The 21186-nt window shown below is 41.4% G+C and overlaps 1 protein-coding gene across 1 annotated transcript in view; it reads right to left on the minus strand.

Annotated features, from left to right (window-relative positions):
* Positions 1-21186, minus strand: part of ARNT2 (aryl hydrocarbon receptor nuclear translocator 2) — a gene marked incomplete at both ends in the record, with an annotated part of 102918 nt that overhangs the window by 12985 nt on the left and 68747 nt on the right. Inside the window, 6 exons of the mRNA XM_082488846.1 lie at positions 1589-1712; positions 1870-1942; positions 10004-10155; positions 14133-14207; positions 15095-15229; positions 17276-17352. Of these exons, the coding sequence (XP_082344972.1) occupies positions 1589-1712; positions 1870-1942; positions 10004-10155; positions 14133-14207; positions 15095-15229; positions 17276-17352 (636 nt within the window). The remainder of the gene's footprint in view (positions 1-1588; positions 1713-1869; positions 1943-10003; positions 10156-14132; positions 14208-15094; positions 15230-17275; positions 17353-21186) is intronic.

Below are 21186 nucleotides of genomic sequence, written 5' to 3' on the forward strand. Positions count from 1 at the left end.
TCGGGTATCAACATAATGCAAATGTCTCGCAGGCAGCATGCAGGTTTGTCAATATTGGTTTTGGATGGCGTGTCTCATCTCTAACTGCGAACTCTTTTTATCATTCAGAGAAGACCTTGATCACAGCTCCCATGAGAAATTCAGACAGGGAGAATGTCCCAAAAAAAGCACAGCCTGTAAATTGATAAGAATGAAAAGAGAAATGGCATTTCCAAGAACATAACCTCCCAGCTACCTCACAGCTTGCTAGACCCTTAACCCCAACCCCTCCCCACAAACAGTTGAGAGCTGCCTGAAAGAGAGCCAATAAGGCAGCCAAAAAGCAAGATGTTCTTGCCTGGAAAAACACATTCTGGTGTTTAAGGCTGGAGTCTTGCTACCTTCTGATGGACCCCTTTTACGGCCTCAGCTGTTGACTTCACTGTTAGAGTAGACAGACAAGGGTGAACAGGAATACAGAGAATTCCCAGCAAGAGGAGGACAGAATATCAAGTCTATCCTGCAGTTACAATGCCTTCTCCGTTTGAAAAGGCCAAGCCAGACATAAGAAACCAATGCAGTGAGGTCATCTCCCAACACCCCTGGAGTCAAACCCTGTGGGTCGTTTCCTTCATGCACTGCGTGACACTTGCACATTGATTTATTTAAAACAAATGTAAAAACTTCTCTTTTTCTGTGAGGACAGTTAAGAACAATAAACAATTAACGAGTTCTTCCACGAGCAGTGGAATTAATGAGCCTGGTTTCCTACAGATATATTTCAGATGACCACTTCAGCTGCCAGCCTTCTCAATGACTTCTGTCTATTAGGGCAACGGGCAGCATAGGATGGGGCTAGTTCGAGTCAGCTACGCCTGTCCAACTAACAAGTTGGCTGCTGCTTCTTGGAACAGGGCTGGGAAATCCTTCGGTGAGGGCACTCAGTAAGGACTCTTTGTCCTCGCAGTAATTTTGACAAAATATAGAAAAATGTAGTATTTCTGACGCTCCTGTCACTCTCATAAGAATTTACCAACAAGTTAAAAAGTTGTGGGGAAAAGAGCAAGGTCTTACAGACAGGTAATGTGACTGGAGGTGCCTCAACTGACCAGAAAACAAGTATATTATCACACTTTAAGGCAGCATATGCCTCTGAAAGCATCAATGCAAAAGCTGGCGATTTGATAAAAAATTGCAGACCTATCTTAAGACTACATGGTAACTTTCTTAATCCATGTCTATTTAGAGCAATGAACTCACATCTGCTGTTTAAGAAAGAAAATACATACTTAGAAACAGCAAGTTCTGCTCAGTACATTTAGTATCTACGAACACTGCTTAAGGTGTCCCTGTGAAATGAAACCAGAATCAAAAATAGGTAGTTCTGGTGACACAAATGCTGTCCTACCCTCCTTGAATTTACTCCTCACCATCTTTAGGGGAAGTATCAACTTAAGGCAAATTCTAGGAAAAGTCCTGACGATTGATGTTGCTTGGAAATTTCTCTGCTACACTGTAGTTTCTCTTCATTGTCTTGAAGCTGTGCTCCACGTCATGTAACCAAGCTTAACACCGTATTAAAAATTAAACATCAGAGACATTCACTTACAAGCAGTTATTCCAGCAAACATCTCAGCAAATCTAGGATCTCTCTCTTGGGAGAAGATAGCATCAGGCTTTTCCACAGACTTTCCACCCTCATGAACGTTAGCTGGTATACTTGGAACAGGCACCTGTCGAGATACACAGAAGGTGGTTATTCCTTCCATCGTATTTGACGAAGAGGAATTCGGGGACAGTCACAATGAATTCTTAATTTTGCTGAAATCTGCCATTGCTTTACATTTTAAAAGATCAGAGGCACAAAAATAAACACTTGAGAAATTTCACCTGAGATAAGTCATAGGATGACAGCCCATCTCTTTGATGTACTTCAAGTTCTGCTTGCTGCTGCTGAAGTTGTCTGCAAAGGAGACAAAATGACTTCATTAAAAAACCCAATTAAGATACAAAAAGGAACAGCCACGGTCTCCTATTTTACACTCCGAGTGAAACATCTCACAGATGATTTAGTAAATCCTTTGCTGTGAGATCCATCTGGTTTTAAAGCTTTCTCGTTGCACCACAGGAACATAACATGGCACACGAAGAGTTTTGCTGTAATAGCACAGAAACGTAGGTGGGTAAGTAACGGAGGATGGAATACAGCCTCCTGATAAAGGATTTAAGAATTCACTATCAAGACACCAAGAATGTCTTCCGCATGTTAACGATGAATATACCAGACCCCTTCACTGATCCTACTGAAGTAACCAGGCAACCCCCAGTAACATTAACACAGAATTATGCCAGTCAATAAGAAAAAGTGAGCAGAGCTCTGTCTGAAGCACGTCAGACCAAATGGAACAACCTGTTGAGCTAGAAAGAACTGCATATAAATCCTTCTTTGTGATAAAACCTATTTAACATGTTCTACTCTTCTCGGGATCCAAGTCCAGATTCTATTCAATTTCTGAAAGCTTTTAAGGCAGTGAATGTCCAGAAAGAAGTTGCTTGCATATAAGTCAAGACATTACATAAAATCAATTTGTGTTGACAAATGCTACAGAAAACACAAGTCTCCTTTTCGTGCTAATCAGAACGTAACAAAAAATATCTGGTGTTTAAATGAGACAAAAATCACTGGAAGTAATAGCCTTAATCCAATTATATGAATTCAGGAAAAATTAAATGTGCAGCAGCCATAGAAAAATACTTCAAAGGAAAGTGCCAGAGCCAATAAGCGTTAGGGGCCGTATGCCAGAATGAAGAACTTTAGTGCTGAAAACTCTGCAAATCCTTGAAATGCACTTGATTTGCGTTTAGCGTCAGGTGCTGTTACTTAACTGTGACAATTAGCCAATATCAACAGATAAAATCATTGGAGTCATGAGAGTTAACTGACAGGTGACCTGTAGGGACAGCATGTAAGTGGTGGTAACTCAGGTATAGTCACATTTTACATGTGCAAATATTGCCTATTTATGAAAATGTACAGGTCTGTTATATAGTTGTAATGTATCTTGCACAGTGATCTTCTGAATCCACTTCTTCACTTGCTGTTCTTAATTCTGAAAGGACACAAATTCAAAGCTCCTAATTTAAAAAAAAAACAAACCACAAACCAGAGACAGTTATATTAATTCTTGCTACCAGGAATTTTGAAGTTACTGTAATGAAACAACTTTTACACAAAAAGCCACTGTGCAGAACAGTCTATCAGAAATAAAACCAAATCCCTTTGAAATGAAAGACAAAAGCGCTACCGATGCATTAAGACCAGAATTTTACAATTAAAACGTGAGCTGATGCTTTCTGTTTTGGACTTACACCATCCCCACGTCGGGTCATTAGGATCCTCCCTTGCCTGGGCACAGGTTTGTGTCCTCGCTTGCAGGCAGCCAAACCCAGCTTTGTCCCCACCGCCCAGCGGGGAGGGCAGAGTGCGAGAGCCACATCACCTCGCCAGCGCTGCGCCGGCTTTGAGCTGTGTCCCGGCTCCAGCCCGGAGCAGCACGGCCACAGCGTCACCTTCACTTCACAGCTTCGTGCTGAAAGCAGCTCGCAGCCAAGAGGCCAGCTCGTATGTGAGCACAACGCCTTGAGATTTCCCCGCAAAAAGGGAAATCTCCATGGCCCTTGTCTGCCATGGAGAAGGCAGAGTCCCTTGCTCTGGCATGGGCCAGTACCACTAAGGGCACTGAACCAGTCTCTGGGGTGAAGCTGTGTCGTGGTTTAGGCCAAATCCACCACTGGGGACCCGAGGGACCCCAGATGGGACCAACAGATGCTCCCCTCTACCCCTCTTCAAAGAGAGAGGCAGAGGAGGAAAAAAAGACTTACGAGTTTAGAAGAAACTAAACTACTTTAATGAAATATTAATAATAAAATAAAAAGAAATAATGAAAAATATATACAAAACTGTATCAAGCTCCTGAGGTGACAATCACGTCACCGGCTGGCACTGGGGCAGTCCCAGGCTGGACTCAGTGACGGACGGGAACTGGATTCCGGATCTGGATTCAGGATCGGGATCACAGACAGACGAACAGAGTCCTCCTCAGACGTCGGCCATTGAAGGAAGAGCGAGTGACCCTTTGATCCCTCAGCTTTTATACTGAGCATGAGGCAGATGGGATGGAATACCCCGTTGGTCAGGTTTGGGTCACCTGTCCTGTCCGCTCCTCCCTGCAGGTGGGACCCCACTATGCTTTTCCGCTTCTGACCCTCCAACGGGGCAAATACCAAAGTTGGTTGGCCGTGGGGGTTATAGCAATAAGTATAAGCAGGAGCCTCTCTGCACACCATGCCTGGGCGTCAGCTATGAACAATTGGTCTTATCACTCTGAGAGAGTGAACATTGTCTGCACAATATGCAGTTAATTTCAGTAGTTAGAAGAGGCCCAGCTAAGAAGCGAAGTTACTGAACAAAATCGGTTCTGTTTTACCTCAAGCCAGGACAAGCTGGGAGCATCGCAGCGCCCCAAGGAAGGCTGCCTGTGCAACGACACAAAACCTCAGCAGCTGCAAAATTATCTAAATGTTTTGCACCTTCCAGTAACAGTTGCTTTCTGTCGCTTGGTGACTGTTAGCAAGATTACCTCTGGCCTGAGGATGCGCAGGTAGCACACTACCTCCGTGAGGCTCTTCGCTCAGTTAGCAAAGAAGATATTACCCCCTCAAATCATGCTAAAGCTCAGAGATTAGGATAAGATTGGAGTTGGATTGAGAAGAAGCGATACTTGCAAATGGCACCTGACATCGGTCGCAGTTTCTCTATGCTTCTGGCCTCTTTCTGAAGGAACAAATCACCTAACGGGCAGGAATTATACACCGGGTGAGTCTTCCCCCAGAGAGACACTATAATGTGACAGGTGGTAATAGATGAGATTTTGCAAAATAGCAAGGTTATGGATTTGAAACTCTGGAAAATTAGGATACATTTTTGGCCGCAGGCTTGAATTCTAGATTTTTATCCAAATCTTCTTTTAAATTCTGAACTAGACAGATTCCAACATCAAGGGACTGAGAGACAAACTTGCAAAGTCAAATGACAAATTAGGCACAAACTGATGGGAATGTGGGGGAACACACAAACAAGCAACTGAACTAAGTAACAGACTTTTCCATCCCTTGATGCTTTTCCAGAAGACACTTTGCTCAGACACCAGTTACTAGGCTCCATGGCAAACTGGACAAAAATCTGTGACCTGCAACAAACAGAAAATGGGAGTAGCTGGCTGAAAGCCTTCTGCTAGCCTTATGGTGTAAGGACACATAATACACAGAATCACTGTTGTGCTATGAGTGACACGCAAAAAAAGTCAGTTCTCCCGGTTATTAGAGAGCCATGGATTTTTCACATTATTTTAGCCAACAGTAAATTCCTAAAAATTACCTCTGGAATGCAAAGAAATTCTTTGTTCACAAGCATGAAATGCATACTTTCCCAACAGAACTATGGGGGGTAATTTAATCATGGCAAATCTATGGGGAAGTTTTTCTAAATACCACCCCGTGGACAATAAACACCCATTAAATCCTGTTCTTAACGTGAAAGCTAATTACACTGTTTCATTTGTTTTTATTACCAATGACTCGGTGCGTGTGTCAATAAACAGCACATTAGGTCTCTTCTGTTCCGTATAAAGTATGTTTTCTTGATTCAGCCATATACATACAAATGAGCCAAACAAAACAGCGTACTTACTAGTTATTTGTTTTGTAGGCACTTCTCTAACTTAGTGTTCCTTCGCCCTTCTCTATCTTTCATCTCTAATACTCATTAAGCTGCAGTACAATACAAATACCACATTGTGTTAACAGCGCTGAACTTTGGGAACTACCTCCCAAATCCACTTCCTATAAAAACCCGATGCTTAAGTGTATCTTCACTGAACTCTGTGCAAGCTATGCTGCACTTAATTAAGACTGAAAAGCAAAGCCAGCTTAGCATCTTCTGCTCTTGTTTGCTGCTATGGTATAAATAGTCCAAATGATGCTTGAAACCTGAAAGAAACCGTGCAGCAATCCAGGGACCAGCCAACCAGGGAGAGCTGAGCGCTGCTGTCGTGGCGGGTTCAGACCCTGCCGTTGAATCAGCCTTCTCGACTGAAGAGTCAACACATGCAGGTCCCTTCAGTCATCCAACTGCTAGACGTTTTTTGTAAAGATGATACAGAACGAGGGATTATTATCAGTTTGGGCAAAACTCAAACCGCCTTCTTACTTTGAAACCAAACCCCAAACTATCCTTGGTATCAATTTCAGTTTCACAGCTTGAAGGAGTAAATGAAAGAGAAATTTCCTGCCTCTACATGATACCCAACATAGCAAGTAAGGTATTCCCTGGGTCGACAGAGGACTCTGCCTCTACTGCAGGAACTCCTGTCTCACCCACAGGTTTGGTATGAAACTGGGAAAGCCCTTGGCTTGAACAAGGAATGGTTCAGTCAGTCTGAAGGTTTTGACAGTTAATTCAAATCTACTCCAGTAAATATATTTGGAGGAAAAGGGATGATTCTGTGAAAGCTCTTTTGACACTGGAGAGGATTTCAGCTGAACTAATCTCTGTCTATGAACACTAAAGTCACTTATTCCTTTTCCAGGCATCAGAGGAACCAAAAGGATTTGAACTTTAAAATTAACAGTCTCTGTGGTGGGAGAGAAACAATACTACTGTATCCCTACCAAGCTATTTTTGTGTAATACAGGCACACGTGCTTCCTGCGTCTGGTTTGGACAAAAAGGGAGTAATAAAAGCCTTGGGGCTGCCGTTGTAAAATCCTCTTTCAGAAACTCCCCAGATCTCCCTCTTTTAGCCTACAGCTTCAATTCACTCCCGTGAAAGGGTGAATTGCACCGGCCTTGAGGGATCAGATAGACCCCAGATGGCACGGAGATCATGAGAAAGTAAGTCTTTAGCACCAATACCACAGACTGGAATTTTATCAGAATAGCTGATCTCTTTAGTATTTTGGCCCATGACAATCTGAAACAGAAAGCATCTCTCCTACAAAGCGCTGCCATCAGGCAGCCTCCAGCAGTGACCTGTGCCAGTTCACTCCGAGACAAGAAGTCTTGAGACTCAGGACAACTGTAGGATTCACAAATGCACGCAGTGCAACATAGGACTTTGGGGCTTACCGAAATGAAACATCAGAATTTCCTTGAATGTCAGGAAAATACCTTTTTTCTGTGTATATATATCTAAAAAGACTTTAATGTAGTTTTATCTGTCACCATGACAGATTATTTTATTCAAACATTGCTCTACATGTATGTTAAATAAACATTGATCACATTATTACTTCTTTTTGGAAATCAAACAGTCCCAACTACACAGGAAGATGTGGTGAAACAGGGGACTCTTCTTTTCAGCCGAACACAGCACAAATGCTAAATGTTAAATGCTTCATTTCTCCAGGAAGTTTCTCTTGGATGACTACACCCAAGTGAAACTGAGAGAAGTTTTCTTTTCTTTTTTTGCAAGGAACTAAGTGAACATTTGAACCTAACGTTTCGTTATCCTTCCGCACCAAAAGCAAGTTTGGAAAGTTGACCGTTTGAAGCTCCAAAGGAGTATCTTTATTTAAAAAAAAGGGGGGGGGAAAGAAACAAAACAAAACAAACCAACAAGAAAAGAAAATCAATTAATCCCTCCACAACTGGAACCACCACTGCCCTCTACAGTCTTTTGGGAAAATGCTGTTCACGGACCAACTCGAGAGCTATTCCAGACAGACACACAAAGATGTACTGTGGCTTTAAACTACCCTACGTTAAAAAGCGATATAAACCTAGATCTTTTGGCTTTACAGTTTCATGCTGAACTTTTAGCTGCCTCAGACTTGTATTTTATGGAGCTGGCCAGGTTATCACAGCCAAATCAGAATTTGTCTCTATGCAGAACTGCCTACAACTGCGCAGTGGAAGGCACCCCTGCCTGGTCTCCACCTGAAGAACTTTGCTGAACCCAGAGTGTCTGATACGTCCACTGACACGTAAGGACGGCCACGTACACCGGGGTCGGCGCTGAACAACCAGTCCCAGCAGGAGCTGAACAAGGAGGCGGAAATCAACAGTTACCATGACGTACAGCTCCCTAAGGCATCTAGGAAATCAAAAGTCAAAACATGACCCCAAATATGCAAAAAAATAAATAAATACAGAAACAGGCAGGAACAGCAGCACATTACAGTAAGTCCTCCTTGGAAATCTGTCCGAGAAGTGGGAGAGAACAGGGAGAAAAACAGAAACAGTTTGAATAACGCATTCTTTCTACTATTCAAAAGCAGACATACAATGGGCTGTATCTTGCCGTAAGACTAGAACATTTTCAAGATGACAAGAAAGAGGGAACAACCTCTGTCAAAGTAGCAGCAGGCAACTTCCATATTAGGTCAACATTTCTGGGCTGTTATTCAAACCTAGCAAGAGAGAGAGAACAAGAGCCAGAAGCTGGCACAGTCCTATTCATCACACGAAGTGCTGCGATGCCAAGCTGAACAGTATAGTGGATGCTCAGAAAAAAACATTCCCAGAGTCAACACAACCTAAGTCTACAGCCCCACTTTTTGATCTGTGGACTCTTAGGAACAAAGCACAATTAAGCCAGCCTGGGACAGATTTCTGAAGTCCCTTTTTATTTTGCAGGCCTGTTCTTGCGTATACAAATTATTTGGAAAAGAAATACGGGACAGCAGAAATGTGGAAATGAAGTGAAGACAGGGAGATTTTTAGCTGTCCGATTTCAAGGCACATTTGCTTGTTTTCAATGAGCTTAACTATTGAGTTGTTTAAGCCCAACTTTTGGGTATGCAGAAAAAATTATTGTGATGCTGGGTTTTAAATGAGCAAAAGCACAGCCCTTTGAGCCCAGTTCTGTGTCACGTCCAAAGGAGCAAGTCAAGGACCACCAGAGACACTCACTAGCTTTCTAAGTTCAACTGCCAATGTCCCAGGGGTTTGGTTTTGCAAGTGGAGCTCTCAGCATGCATCTCCACTAGTAGGCTGCTCGTTCAACATTTCCATTATACAGTCTAACAGGCTGAGATCTTAAAACCAGTATCTTCCTCTGAGCTAAAAACTTGGCAAAAAATCTTTGGTTAGACCAGAAGCAGATTTTGTTTTAGAAACAGATTAAGTTTATATTGGAAAGAAGAAATTAAAAAAACCCACACTGTAAAGCAACGGCTTTATGAAGGCCAGATTAGCATCTGCAGTTACTGGCTCAGAACTCAGGAGGCTCCAAAAGTTTCTCTGCTCACACAGTGACGAACCTCCACTATACTGCTAGGGTGACCTCCTCCTAAAAGGTCCAATGAATTAACATTTTAAAAAATCTGTCAAAGACAGGATGATATAATACTCCTCTTAAGATAAGGGTTGGACCCGTCCCCGTATTTGGGGATATTCCACCAGATCTTAACTGAGTACCAGGAACCCTTCCCACTCAAGCCTCCTAGGAAATCAGTTTGCCAGCTCTCGTAGCCTGTAAAAGCAGACCCAGCACCAGGAGAAGATGCCCAGGACTACAGAATGGTATGATCACCATGAAGAAGAGGCCGGAGTCTGGCTTACTTGTGTGATACTTCTTAACATGGACACAGAATTTTCTCCTTGGCTTAGAAATCAGGCTAATCTTCCTCCAATATCAGGACAGCTGATCTGCTGTTGGAAGCTCTGTGCTAGTTTAAGGCAGCCTGGACTGAGATCAATGGGCTTGTCTAATGACATAACAGATAAGTGACGTTTCTCCCCCAGTGCAGCCAGGTCCTGGAAGCATCACAGGATAATGACACAGAGACGGAGCTACGTTGTGAGATCTCATGATGCAGGAAAACCCTGTTACAGACTGTACTGTGATAGAGAAACAAATGTAGCCGGCAACTGGCTACCAAAAAACTGGAATGCGCTTTACAGCAAAAAGCACTGCTTAAATTCGTATAAAACCACATAAACGAGCATCTGGAAAGGCACATACTTTACATTAGTGTTGGTGCAGATGATGTATTCAATCTCATCGGAATAAGGATTCTGAAATGTGAAGCTGCTGGTTCTGATCAGCATCCATTCCCGGTTTTTGGTACGAAAACGATACATCACAGACAGGACTTGACCTTTCAGTTTCACAACCTGCAAAAACCATTTGGAAAGGTTAATAAAAGGAGATATTGCTACCTGCTGCGCAAATAAATAGTAAACAGCAGTAACTGGTGTGTTTTAAACTTCAATTACAGGAAGTTATGGACACAGCAGGGAGATTCTTAATTTCAAGAGAATAAACAAAATCTGATTCATGTTTACAGCTATTTCCTTCAGAATGAAACCCTCACACTTTATGGCATAAAATGCCATTTTCCAGCCAGCATAGAAGAAGGATATAGATTCAGGACAATGAACAGGTTGTGTTGTTATCCCAACAGGGAAGCTTTAAGAACGTCTTAATGTGGAAGGCTTATTGAGAGACTGAAACAAACCAAACTGAGGATCTTTTAAATGTTTATATGTAAACCATAAACTGAACACTGCAGCTGAAACAAAAGCCCACAATGAAAAACATTTAGAGATTGACTATCTGCTTTTCTGCTTGGGTACCTAGCTATACAATTCATATCTGTGACATACTAAGTTACACATCAGCATCAAAATTTAGGATAATACTTATACACAATTTTTTTTTTTTTTTTTTAAAACCATACCTGGTTGGGTCCCCCACCCCACTACCTTCTGGCTTTCAAAAGAAGAAAGAGTGAGACAGCGTTTGAATGGTGAGAACACCAATACGCCACTGTCCATTTTAATAATATTAATGAAAATGGAGAGCAAATTTTTTGCTTTGACAGCCTATTTGTTTATAACAAAGAACTCAGATGTCTGGCAACGCTCAGTTCAAATTCAGGTTTTAGTAGTTGAAGTCAGTAGTTGGGCATCAAGTGAGAAGTAAGAAGCAGCCAGCTAAAGACGTATTCTCAAAACAATACCTGCACGCTGGCACTGTAACTGCATTTTATGTGTTATCTGACAATCTTGGTTTAAGCCAGAAGAAGACTTATATGGTTTCAAGTTACTCAGCTGGCACTTACCTGGGCTATCTGTGTTTATTTTTTATTGCTTTTCCACTGAGCTATCTCAGGGGTGCCTCCAGGAAGGAAAGGGAAGGTCTACTGCAAATAAATGCCACATCTTGTGTGGCTTCTTAAGGCTTATCCACTGGAATTTATTTTTTATTAAGCTATCTGCAGCCTGTATTCTCTGAAAGTAGAAAACCTAGTATTTACCCTCGGCCTTTATCCACAAGCAACTGGATTAGGAAAAATGCTCCAATGCTGTTTTTCCCAGATGTCTGCATTTCAAATTGATCAACTGGATACAGGATTAAATGGAAAGAATGCAGACAGAACACACAAAAAGCTTCAGCAATGCCCAGGAAAGTTCAAAATAATACTGAGGTAAATGTCTTTTTTTCTTTTTTAAGTGCTTTTGTAGTTTGAGTTGAGTGAGCTACATTCTTTTATCAGAAATTTTCTACTACCACACCCAGGGTAAAAAAAAAAACAACAACCCAGCTTGTGTAAAAGTGTCCAATCTGAATAGCGTCCTACTGGATATCAAATAGCTGTATTCTGGATCCTTTGATACTAAACTCTATTTGTTGATCTTGGCCTTGAGACTATCTTATTCTGGCCTGATTTTCCCACCCTGATGAATGAATTTATCTTCCCAAGGAAGTAAAAGCTTTGAGATGGATACTGGCAACTGACCAAAATCTGCAAAACCCTCCCTCCCTCCTCTGTTATACACCAACCTGGTTCTGATACTGTCAGCAAATTAGAAATGTCAAGTTTTCAGAGAAACTTTTTTATAGCAAAAAAAGTTTATTGGAAATCACAGTTACCTTTTTAATGAAGAGATTTCTAAGGCCAAACTAACAATAATAAAACAAACCGTAGTGATCTATTGTCCTGAAGTCTGAATTAAGGAAACACCAATTCTGTAATAATATATAAAGCATAGAGATCACTGGTGGGAAAATCCTGAACTGTCTTAAAACAGTGCACACAAACAAGATAGCACAAAAAATTTCAAAGCTAATGTTTAACCTTTACTTTCTTACATTCTTTGGAAATAAAAACCACCTGGTGCATAGCTTAACTGTTTACTTCAGTCTTTTATTGCATGATTGAAATAACAGCCCCAATCACACTGCTACTGTACTGAACAAAAATATACCGAAAAAGGAATTGCCTACTAAAGAAACGGTACAATATTTTCATAGATCGGACACAGGTCGAGTGAGGAACTTTCACTTCTAACCTGCATTTTTTCCCCTGCTGTCTTTTGGTATGACCTTAAGCAAATCATGTAGGTCCCCGATTCAGCAAATCACTTATGCACATGCCTAATAGTGAGTGGTGCCAGTGAAGTCCCCAGTAACTGAGTTCAGGGATACACTGGCAGTCTCCCGCGGCCCCACTCCCAGTGAGCAGAGTGAGGACCGAGTCATTAACTTGAACGTTAGTTAGTCAGCCCTTCTGAGCCCCAGGCAATCACTTCGGAGACGGAGGTTTGATGCGTTATTATCCAGCAGCTCTCTGTCATTGTCTCTTGGATAAATTAGTGGAATCAATCATTTGGGTATTAGTGAAAACCAGCATATGTGCTCTCGCTACTTTTCTTACGCCACTGATGCGATCAGGCACAAGTTCAGGGAGCTGAACCAGCTGAAAGCCAGTCCCCCACAAAAGCAGTGAGTCCCGTAGCTAGCCTACCCGGCAAGTCCGTCTGTGCCAGCATCAGGACAGTAGGAAGGGTGTGGAGGAGGTCAGGGAGGAGAGAAGAGAGGAAGTAGGACCTTACTCCTGGTGACAGCTACCCATCAGATAGGTTCAGCTGCAGCGTTACACCTCCAACCAAGGTGGGGCAGAGAAGATGACTGGGTGTGGTGATTTATTTCATGCAACTCTCATAGGCTCCTGCCTCTGAATCTTGAATTTAAAAGGTCTTTCGCTGCTGTGTGAACTCAGTCCATTCAAGGGACATGAAGTGGGTGCAGAGTGCTCACACAGTCTTTTCTGCTAGCTCAGCAGTGGGGTTGGTGGCCTCCACTTGAGGGAGGGGCTGGTGAGAGATAGTTCAACAGTACCGATATCCTACGCTATCTCAAACACTTCTCTAGAGACCACAGCCTCAGTTTCACCATCTATTCTATGGACACAGAACAGCATTTAGTAGTTTTCACCAGAGAGGCTTTTCAGGCTCCACTTCTGCATGCCATGCATTAATAATTGGCTACACAAAGTATTTTAGAAGTCACTTCATATCCACGTTTCACAGCTGAAAATACATCTCAGCGTCCAACACATGGTGGATCAACAGAACTTGGTTGAGCTATAGGCTGTTATCAGAAAATCTGGAACCGCTTACATCAATTGAACCTCAGTAATCAGTTAAACAGTACACCACACTTTCCAGTGCAGCAGGGAAGGCGCTGGAAAGACCAGCAACAAGCAAAGGCTTGGGGAAAACACTCCTACTGTATGTCCCAGATCAATTTGAAACGATAAGCTCTACAATAGAATAAATGCCTTTGATATAGCTGATGTAAACGTGGCCCACTGTAAAAACAAATCCAGATCAGTAATTCTTTCCATATGCTGTATTTCTTTTGTTACTTCTGTCTGCATTTCAATTCCTAATGGAGAGAAGGGCAAAATTCTCTACTGATGTAAAGTGGTGTAACTTCATTGAAGTATGAAGCACATCACCTATTCTAGCAGAGAATTTAGGTCATAAACAATCCAGCATTACAGCAGGGAGTAACTACTTTCAAATGAACAGCCCATCTTGGAAGTTACATACTTTTGGCTACCGTTTATCACCGTGGGATCTATAAAGGCATCACCAAAACAGCTCTAACTTTGCAGTGAACACTCATTTAATTTTTTCTAAAAGGAAAACAAAAATGTATAACTAGGTAACTTATTTCTGAAAGCACAGCAAACAGATGCATAACAGAAAAAATACCTTGAAATGAAAAATAAAAGCTACTTCTCTGAACAAAATAATAACAAAAATAATAAATAAATGTCAGAAGGAGCAGGACACAGCACCTGTTGGAAACTCTCCCTCAAATGGCTTTGATCTTCAGGATGGCAGAATTCTAAAATATCTTTCCCCAGAAGATCCTAGAAGAAAACATAAAGCTGTGTAAAAAACCCAGACCACAACACAAATTCATATGCAGACCTGCAAGTAATCCTTGCAAATGCTAGATCTACCGCCCTTAATGGGACTACTCAGTTAATTGGGGATGAAACATAAAGAAGGTTTGTAGGCATCAAGTCCCACATTATATTTGTACTGTTGCACAGATACATGTACTTACAAACAAATTTTAAGTGTTTTTTTAATACCTGTGAAATGGTATCTTGAAGAGACTGACATCCTCTACTACAGCTCATTTTATGGCACTAATTTTTGTAAAAACAGTTACTGTAAAGCTACCTAAAATCAAAATAAATGGGAAAATCTAATGAGCAAGAAATTATTTTTGCCTGAAATTGCAACTGTTGAAGAGTTATCTGACAGAGAGTTGTGGTAGACAGGAGTTCATTTACTTTTCTGCTCAGTTCTGTGACCAGCCTCCTATTCAGAGGAGCAGATGTAAGCCGCAAGGAAAATAGATGCCATAAATGATGTTTGCTTACTGTTCAATAGACTGGCAGAAGTACAGATCTACAGGAGTAAAACTCTCACCAAACACCGTTAACTTTCTATCATAGAAATGTCTTTACTGGAGAGTTGCGCAAGGTTTAAAGCACAAGGTTTAAATTCTGGCTGTTAGAATTCTAATTGGATCTAAAAGGCATAAAAAAATATCCCACATAACAAAGGGGAAAACTACGCATTTTAGGGAGGCGTGGACAGTAAAGAAAAATGAACAGAATTTAGCGCATGACACATGAATTGTCAGCTACAAATATTTCATGTGTTGCTGCTTTTGTTTTTAATGGGGAAACAGAGTTTTCTTCAGTAGCTCTAATCAGTCTCCGCGTTTACATGACTCACTAACCTGGGGCTGGTAGCCAATGACGCTGATGCACCTTGGGTCGACAAAGGTGATGACTCCATCAGAATTGTGCCTAGACAAGAACTCAGTTGGGACCGACATGCCATTCATGTCCATGCACACTGGAGAGCTGGTTACCTAGGACAAAGGAAGCCCACAGCATTTAGTCCACAGAACAGTCACCTTAAGCCAAAGTTGATTACACATATAAAGAATAAGATCTGTTGGCAGACTGCTAACTACTGAAGGAAGTCATAAATAAAACAACAGCATGAATAAATGACACAGAACAGCCTTTGGTCTAGTTTGCAGTGCAAATATCTCACCCCATGGCACACAGCTTAACAGCGCAGCAGGGAAACAAATATACCAGAAGTTCCCAACACGGAGGGATATAGTAATGATATAAGTATGGCTGGAATCATCTCACTCTGTGGGACCACATCAAAGTTTGGCATCTTGGTTCCTACCCTTGTCAACCAAGAATGAGAGACTTCCAAAGGACAGTTCAACCCACCCACTTTAGGACAGGAAGGCCAATCTAAGAGGACAACTCTATCTGTAAGCATATCCAATAGGACTAGATAAGATTTACGCTCAGCTTTCAGATAAGGATCATCTGAGTACATCCAGAGAACCCAAACGAAGTTCTCCAGACATTAAGGTAGGTGATGATATTGGACCAGCAACGCTCCTCAAAGCTCATCAGAGAGAATGATGCATTTCCAGCACTCTGCCTGAAACCTGTGCAATCAGGTCACTCTGTATCCATTCATGCCTGCTGGGGCTACAAATGAGACCACTGTTTTTACAAAATCTCATTTGTTGCTGTCTGGAAGTAGATTAGACAGTTAACTGTATGCAAGATTCCAATTTGCTGTTACAGAGCAGAGTTTATCACTTGGGCACCTTGACTTCTTTGCGATTAAACCCATCCCCAGAGCCTCCTCTTGCCCTCCCTCGCATACCCTGCTGCCTCTTCTAACACAACAGATGTTTTGATGCTCCACATGTTACTAATGTGATTTTCTCGGAAATTATCTTTCTTTGGCAGCTGTAACATATGAATCCCCGTAACTTCCTTCTCTCCATCAGCTGAATATATTACCCTTGATTATAAAAGCATGATTAACCTAAAAACCAAACAATACTTTTGTAGCTCTGCCGTCACAATGGAGACACACTCCGCAGAAGTGCTAATACTTGCAGTAATATGCAGGCTGTTCACCTCAAATAAGATGGGTTTGGCACCTGTGCTCTAATGAAAGGGTCATTCTACCTTGTAAGAAGGAGCGATGCCATCCTAGCAGATGGTAACGAGTGCAGGCCAACAGGAGATCATGCAGGAGGCTCAAACATGTTCACCCATGGCAGAATTCCCAGACCAGAAAGATAAAAAATTAGCCTCCCTGCTGCGGTGAAGGAGGTTCACCGTGACTGGTCTAGCTCCCGCTCAGAACTCTCGTCAGCAATGGACAAAGGAAGAGAATGTATATACATCAATTGCAACCATCTGGACAAAAAGGGAAGTAAAATTTTATTCTCACAGTTCCCTCAGCCGACATTGCATCTGAATGCACACTACAAGACACACTGAGAATAAAGCTATTATTTGTGAAGTGCCTCTTGACTGCCTTATCTTTCCCATTTTCAGAATAACTCCTGCAATCACAGTTTTTCAAGTAGTTGATTAGCCAGAGAGAGAGAACGAATGAAAGAATAGCAGGGAGGCATGTCACTGGCTTTGGGAGCCGCTTTAACCTACCATCTGCAGCACCTGTCCTCCTGTATTTCTCACAGTCGAGAATATCCCAGCCCTATGCACCCTAGAGAACAGCAGGTCTGTACATGCTCATGCTCCAGGAGCATCTTTGCCGCTGTTGTTGGGTTAAATACACATACACCAAATTCACACTTTCATGTTGTTTGGTTAACATATTCTACACAAGTCCTGCTCATGGCAGGGTGGTTGCAACTAAATGATCTCTAAGGTCCCTTCCAACCCAAACCATTCAACGATTCTATAAAGCACTGGCTGCACACCAACACCAAGGCGCTTCGTATTTTGGAGGCGTGTTAAAAGTTACCATCTCGTACCAGAACTTTGCACAAATCCTTTACAACTAAAGCACAAGTCTGATTATGCTTTCAGAAGTAGTTTATAAAAGGAAAGACTGGCATTACCTGAAGCCTTCCTATTGCCACAAGGCAATATTTACTACCTTGTCCCACATCAGCATCTTCTTCTGGTATAGTCATTCCTAGAGTAAAAGATAACAAATATTGTTATAATTAGGAAATCTGGATGAGCAGAGATGCTGCTGGCCTGGCTCTATACTATTCTAGATGCTCTAAATCATACAAAATAACCTTATTGTCTTCTCTAGGATTCAGGCATTATCTCTGGGTTCAGATCAGATGATTTTTCTCAGTCGTGTTTGATCCTACATACCTCACGTGCATATGCAGTACCCATGGCAGCAATTTTGGCTGCCAAAGACAAAGCAGATACAAATATTCCATTATACGCCGAGATGGACAGTAACATTTCCATGAGTACTGCTCCACAGGATGTTATGGGAACCATGTGGCCATTTAATATGATCAGTGAACGCATGCTATGTTTGGTTTTCTTTGGGAATAATATATTATAATGAGCCTTAAAAACAAGGCGCAGCCTAGATTATTCATTAACTTCATGCTCATATTTAACAGTCAGTTCTACTTTTTTCTATAACGGACTAAATCTGGGACGTTATGTTGAAAGACTGAAAAAAAGCGGATTCTTTGCTAACAGTGCTTGTTTCAGTTGTGTAACAGAAGTAACTATTATAAACACAGGAATAATTTCAAAACATACATGTGTACTGTTTTCCATCTCAGTGTTTCACAAATAGCAACACTCAGATTAGCTTTGTTTACTTGCTAGTTGGCTAAGCCTTTACTTAAGGCTATTTCCCAATTCCAGTTTTGAGATACCAATTTCCTATGAAGCACTTGAAAAAAAAATCTTCCAAGAGTGACACTGCTGACTTATTTTAAGTGATTTGTAAACTCTTTCACAAGGCTTTTCAAGGAATTCAGTCACAACAGGCAGTGAATCATTTAAGAGGCACTTTAAAGCATTACTGAAATTAATTGCAAAGCAGCTACCAACTATGAAACAACAGCCACTTTATTCCCAAAATTTATAATTCCCAATGTAAGCCAGTCTTTGAACCGGGCAGAGGATGACAGCATACAGCTTTCTCAAACGATGCCTGTGAAAAATGACCATAAATACTCCTGAATGAACTGAAGTAGTCTCTGAAGGAAGTATTTTGCATCAAAATAATTCCATCTTATCTTACAATCAGTTTCTAAACATCACTTTACAGGTACTTTTCAGTTCCCATTCAGCTATATAATAAAATATATACAAAGTACGTAAGAAAACCCCATATTTTTCTATAACATATTTAAGTGTTATTATCATCTCAAACTTTAATTACAATGGAATTCACAACTTCAGGGGCCCAACTTCATTTGCAGCCCTCAAGAGATAACTAGGATTTCATCAGGGGATCTCAAGAGCTTTACAAAGCTCTTGTCCCTTCTAACAAGGGGGAAATTGAGGTGCAGTAAGAATTTCTGTGTCACACACAAGAGCTGGGCAGAAACCCCTTGTGTTCAACACCATGCTCTTTCTATCTGGAGATACAAATTTGGCCCTAAATAAGTCCTTTTAAATCTATGCGATATCCCTCATCAAAAGCCAGGATACTCCTTTGAAATGTTTTCTTAGAAGCTGTATGAGAAGATCAAGGTGGCAGTATGTGACCTTAGGAATCCATTTTAAGAAATCAACTATTAAAACACATAAGTTAAAAATAACATTGGGTGGAATTGGCACAAGTTATTTTTCAATAACACTTTATTTTGTGCTTCCAATAAAGGTCCCTCTGTGGGTTACTAGGGACCCAACTTTCATTCGAGATCCTTCATGTGACTTAGAACATCCTTAAAATGAAGACAACCTGCATTTGTCCTGCCTGTGGGACTGGCCTGCCCTGCCTGCAGTTTATCAGTTTATCCTTCAAGCAGTTAAATTACGAAGCTTTGTTTCGATATTTCCCACACCGCTATTCCAGTCTCTTTTCTACTACACACTCGGCAAACCACAAACTAGACCCCAAACACAAGTAAGTCCCATGCTCGGAGACACCAGCATACCACAGAGAGCATAAACCACTGACATGAAACTACACTTAAGAGATTCTTATTACAGAAGTATTTTGTTTTCATTCCTTGCTGTGTTTACACACAGTTATTGCTTCAACTTAAGACTTAGTAATTAGCTAACGACAGCTCCAATAGGCAAGGGAAGTGAATTTGGCTGCCTCTTGAGAAGAGAAAGAAAATTACCCTGAAAAAGCAGCACAAACATATCTGTGCAAAATTGTGGCCACTTAAGAAAAAATTTTGGCAGACACATGGCTGCTATCTGCTCACATACACATGGGGCGCAGGGAAGGGCGAGCTCCCAAAACTAAACCTAGACTCCCCCCCCATAAACAATTTGAATTTTAAATAGGTAGAAAATGGTTAACTGAAAATTGTGTGCAGTTTGCAGGGGATGAGAAGTGGAATCCAGCAGTTCCACCTGACAAAGCGGAGACTGGAGGTGTGAACCGAGAGCAGGAACAACTAAATGATGCAGCAGTTTAGGAAGGAGCAAGAGCATGCTGAGTGCTGTGAAAGAAATGCAGCAGTGCACCAAAACAGTGCAAGGGAGAAAAGAAAGCACCGGAGCAACCAGAGAGTTGACCTAACGCTTTGGCTGGAAGATGGCAGCAAGGACTGCATCCCTTAGAGAGATGGATGAGGAGTTTCTCGCTACTCACTCCCGAACTCTGCAACCAACAAGTTCAACTGTCAGCCGAAAGAACAAACATTTTAAAAGGTGGTGCCTGAAGCAATCGTGGTTGCATTCAGACAGCTCGGTACAGGTGGCCTGGTTTCAAAGATGCTGAGTGACTCTAGGTCCTACCACCTTCAGAGCATTTTCTTGGTGGATGCCCGATACTTCTGAGAATTCGGCCATTGGAACACAGGGGCCTAAGTGCTGTTCTAAGGAAATAATTCTAGGCATTCCAGTTGGATAACCTTAACAAAAAGGTCCCTTTAAAATGGAGTTTTCCATTTGAGAAAGACAAATTTAAAGTATTTTCCCTTGACTTCAAAAGCTTTTTCAATAGTTTCCTTAGCAGCACAGTGTATTGCAAAGGACAGCAAAGATACTCAGCTGGACGGCTTCCACTTCACATCATCTTTTTTCTGCAGCTTTCAACAACGCTTTCCTTTTTAGGAACTTGGTCCATGCTTGCTACTGCCCAAATGAACTCAAAGCAACATAAACAATTTCCAAAATTAAACCTAGCTAAGAAACACCATTTCTGATGTCATTCTGTTGGCAAGGGAAGCTGTTGTTCTAATTTTCACTTTTTTTTTTTTTTTTTTTTTTATTGCAAGATGGATTACATTTGGTCTGTATAACACACTGGAAAATGTATTAGTTGGGTTATCCCACAAGGCACCCTATGAATAAAAAACAATCTGCCTGGAATTAATCAATACACGACCCAGTGAATTGCTAACCCTTTCCCAAAAGTGCCTGGAGTAAAAATATGCCAAAATGATTGTCTGCTCATCTGCAGTTGCAGGTGCTATTCCTGACAGCATTCCATAGAGGAAAATTATTTTCTTTACTCTTTTGCTGATAGTTACAAAGATTCAACTGTGGGTGTGCTTATATATGAGGATGCATTCGTAGAAGAGGATCTACTTTTGCTTTAGCATCCTTCCTATTGAACATACTACACTATGGACAGGTAAATAAAGATACGTGCACTGCACTTAATACTGGTTTGTCCAGCTCTTAACGTAATGTAACGTAATTGCTCCTTAACATCACCAAGTACCATCAGTATCTCCAAAAAAAGTTGCAAAAGCCTTGAGGAAAGAAGCCGTGAAACTGAGCTTTAGGGGGTATCAACAAAATAAACATACATCAGTTATTCACATTCTTTATGTGTAACCCCGTGAAAGGCTTTATT

Source organism: Vanellus vanellus (assembly GCF_965231255.1).
Source record: "Vanellus vanellus genome assembly, chromosome: 11".
Classification (NCBI taxonomy): domain Eukaryota; kingdom Metazoa; phylum Chordata; class Aves; order Charadriiformes; family Charadriidae; genus Vanellus; species Vanellus vanellus.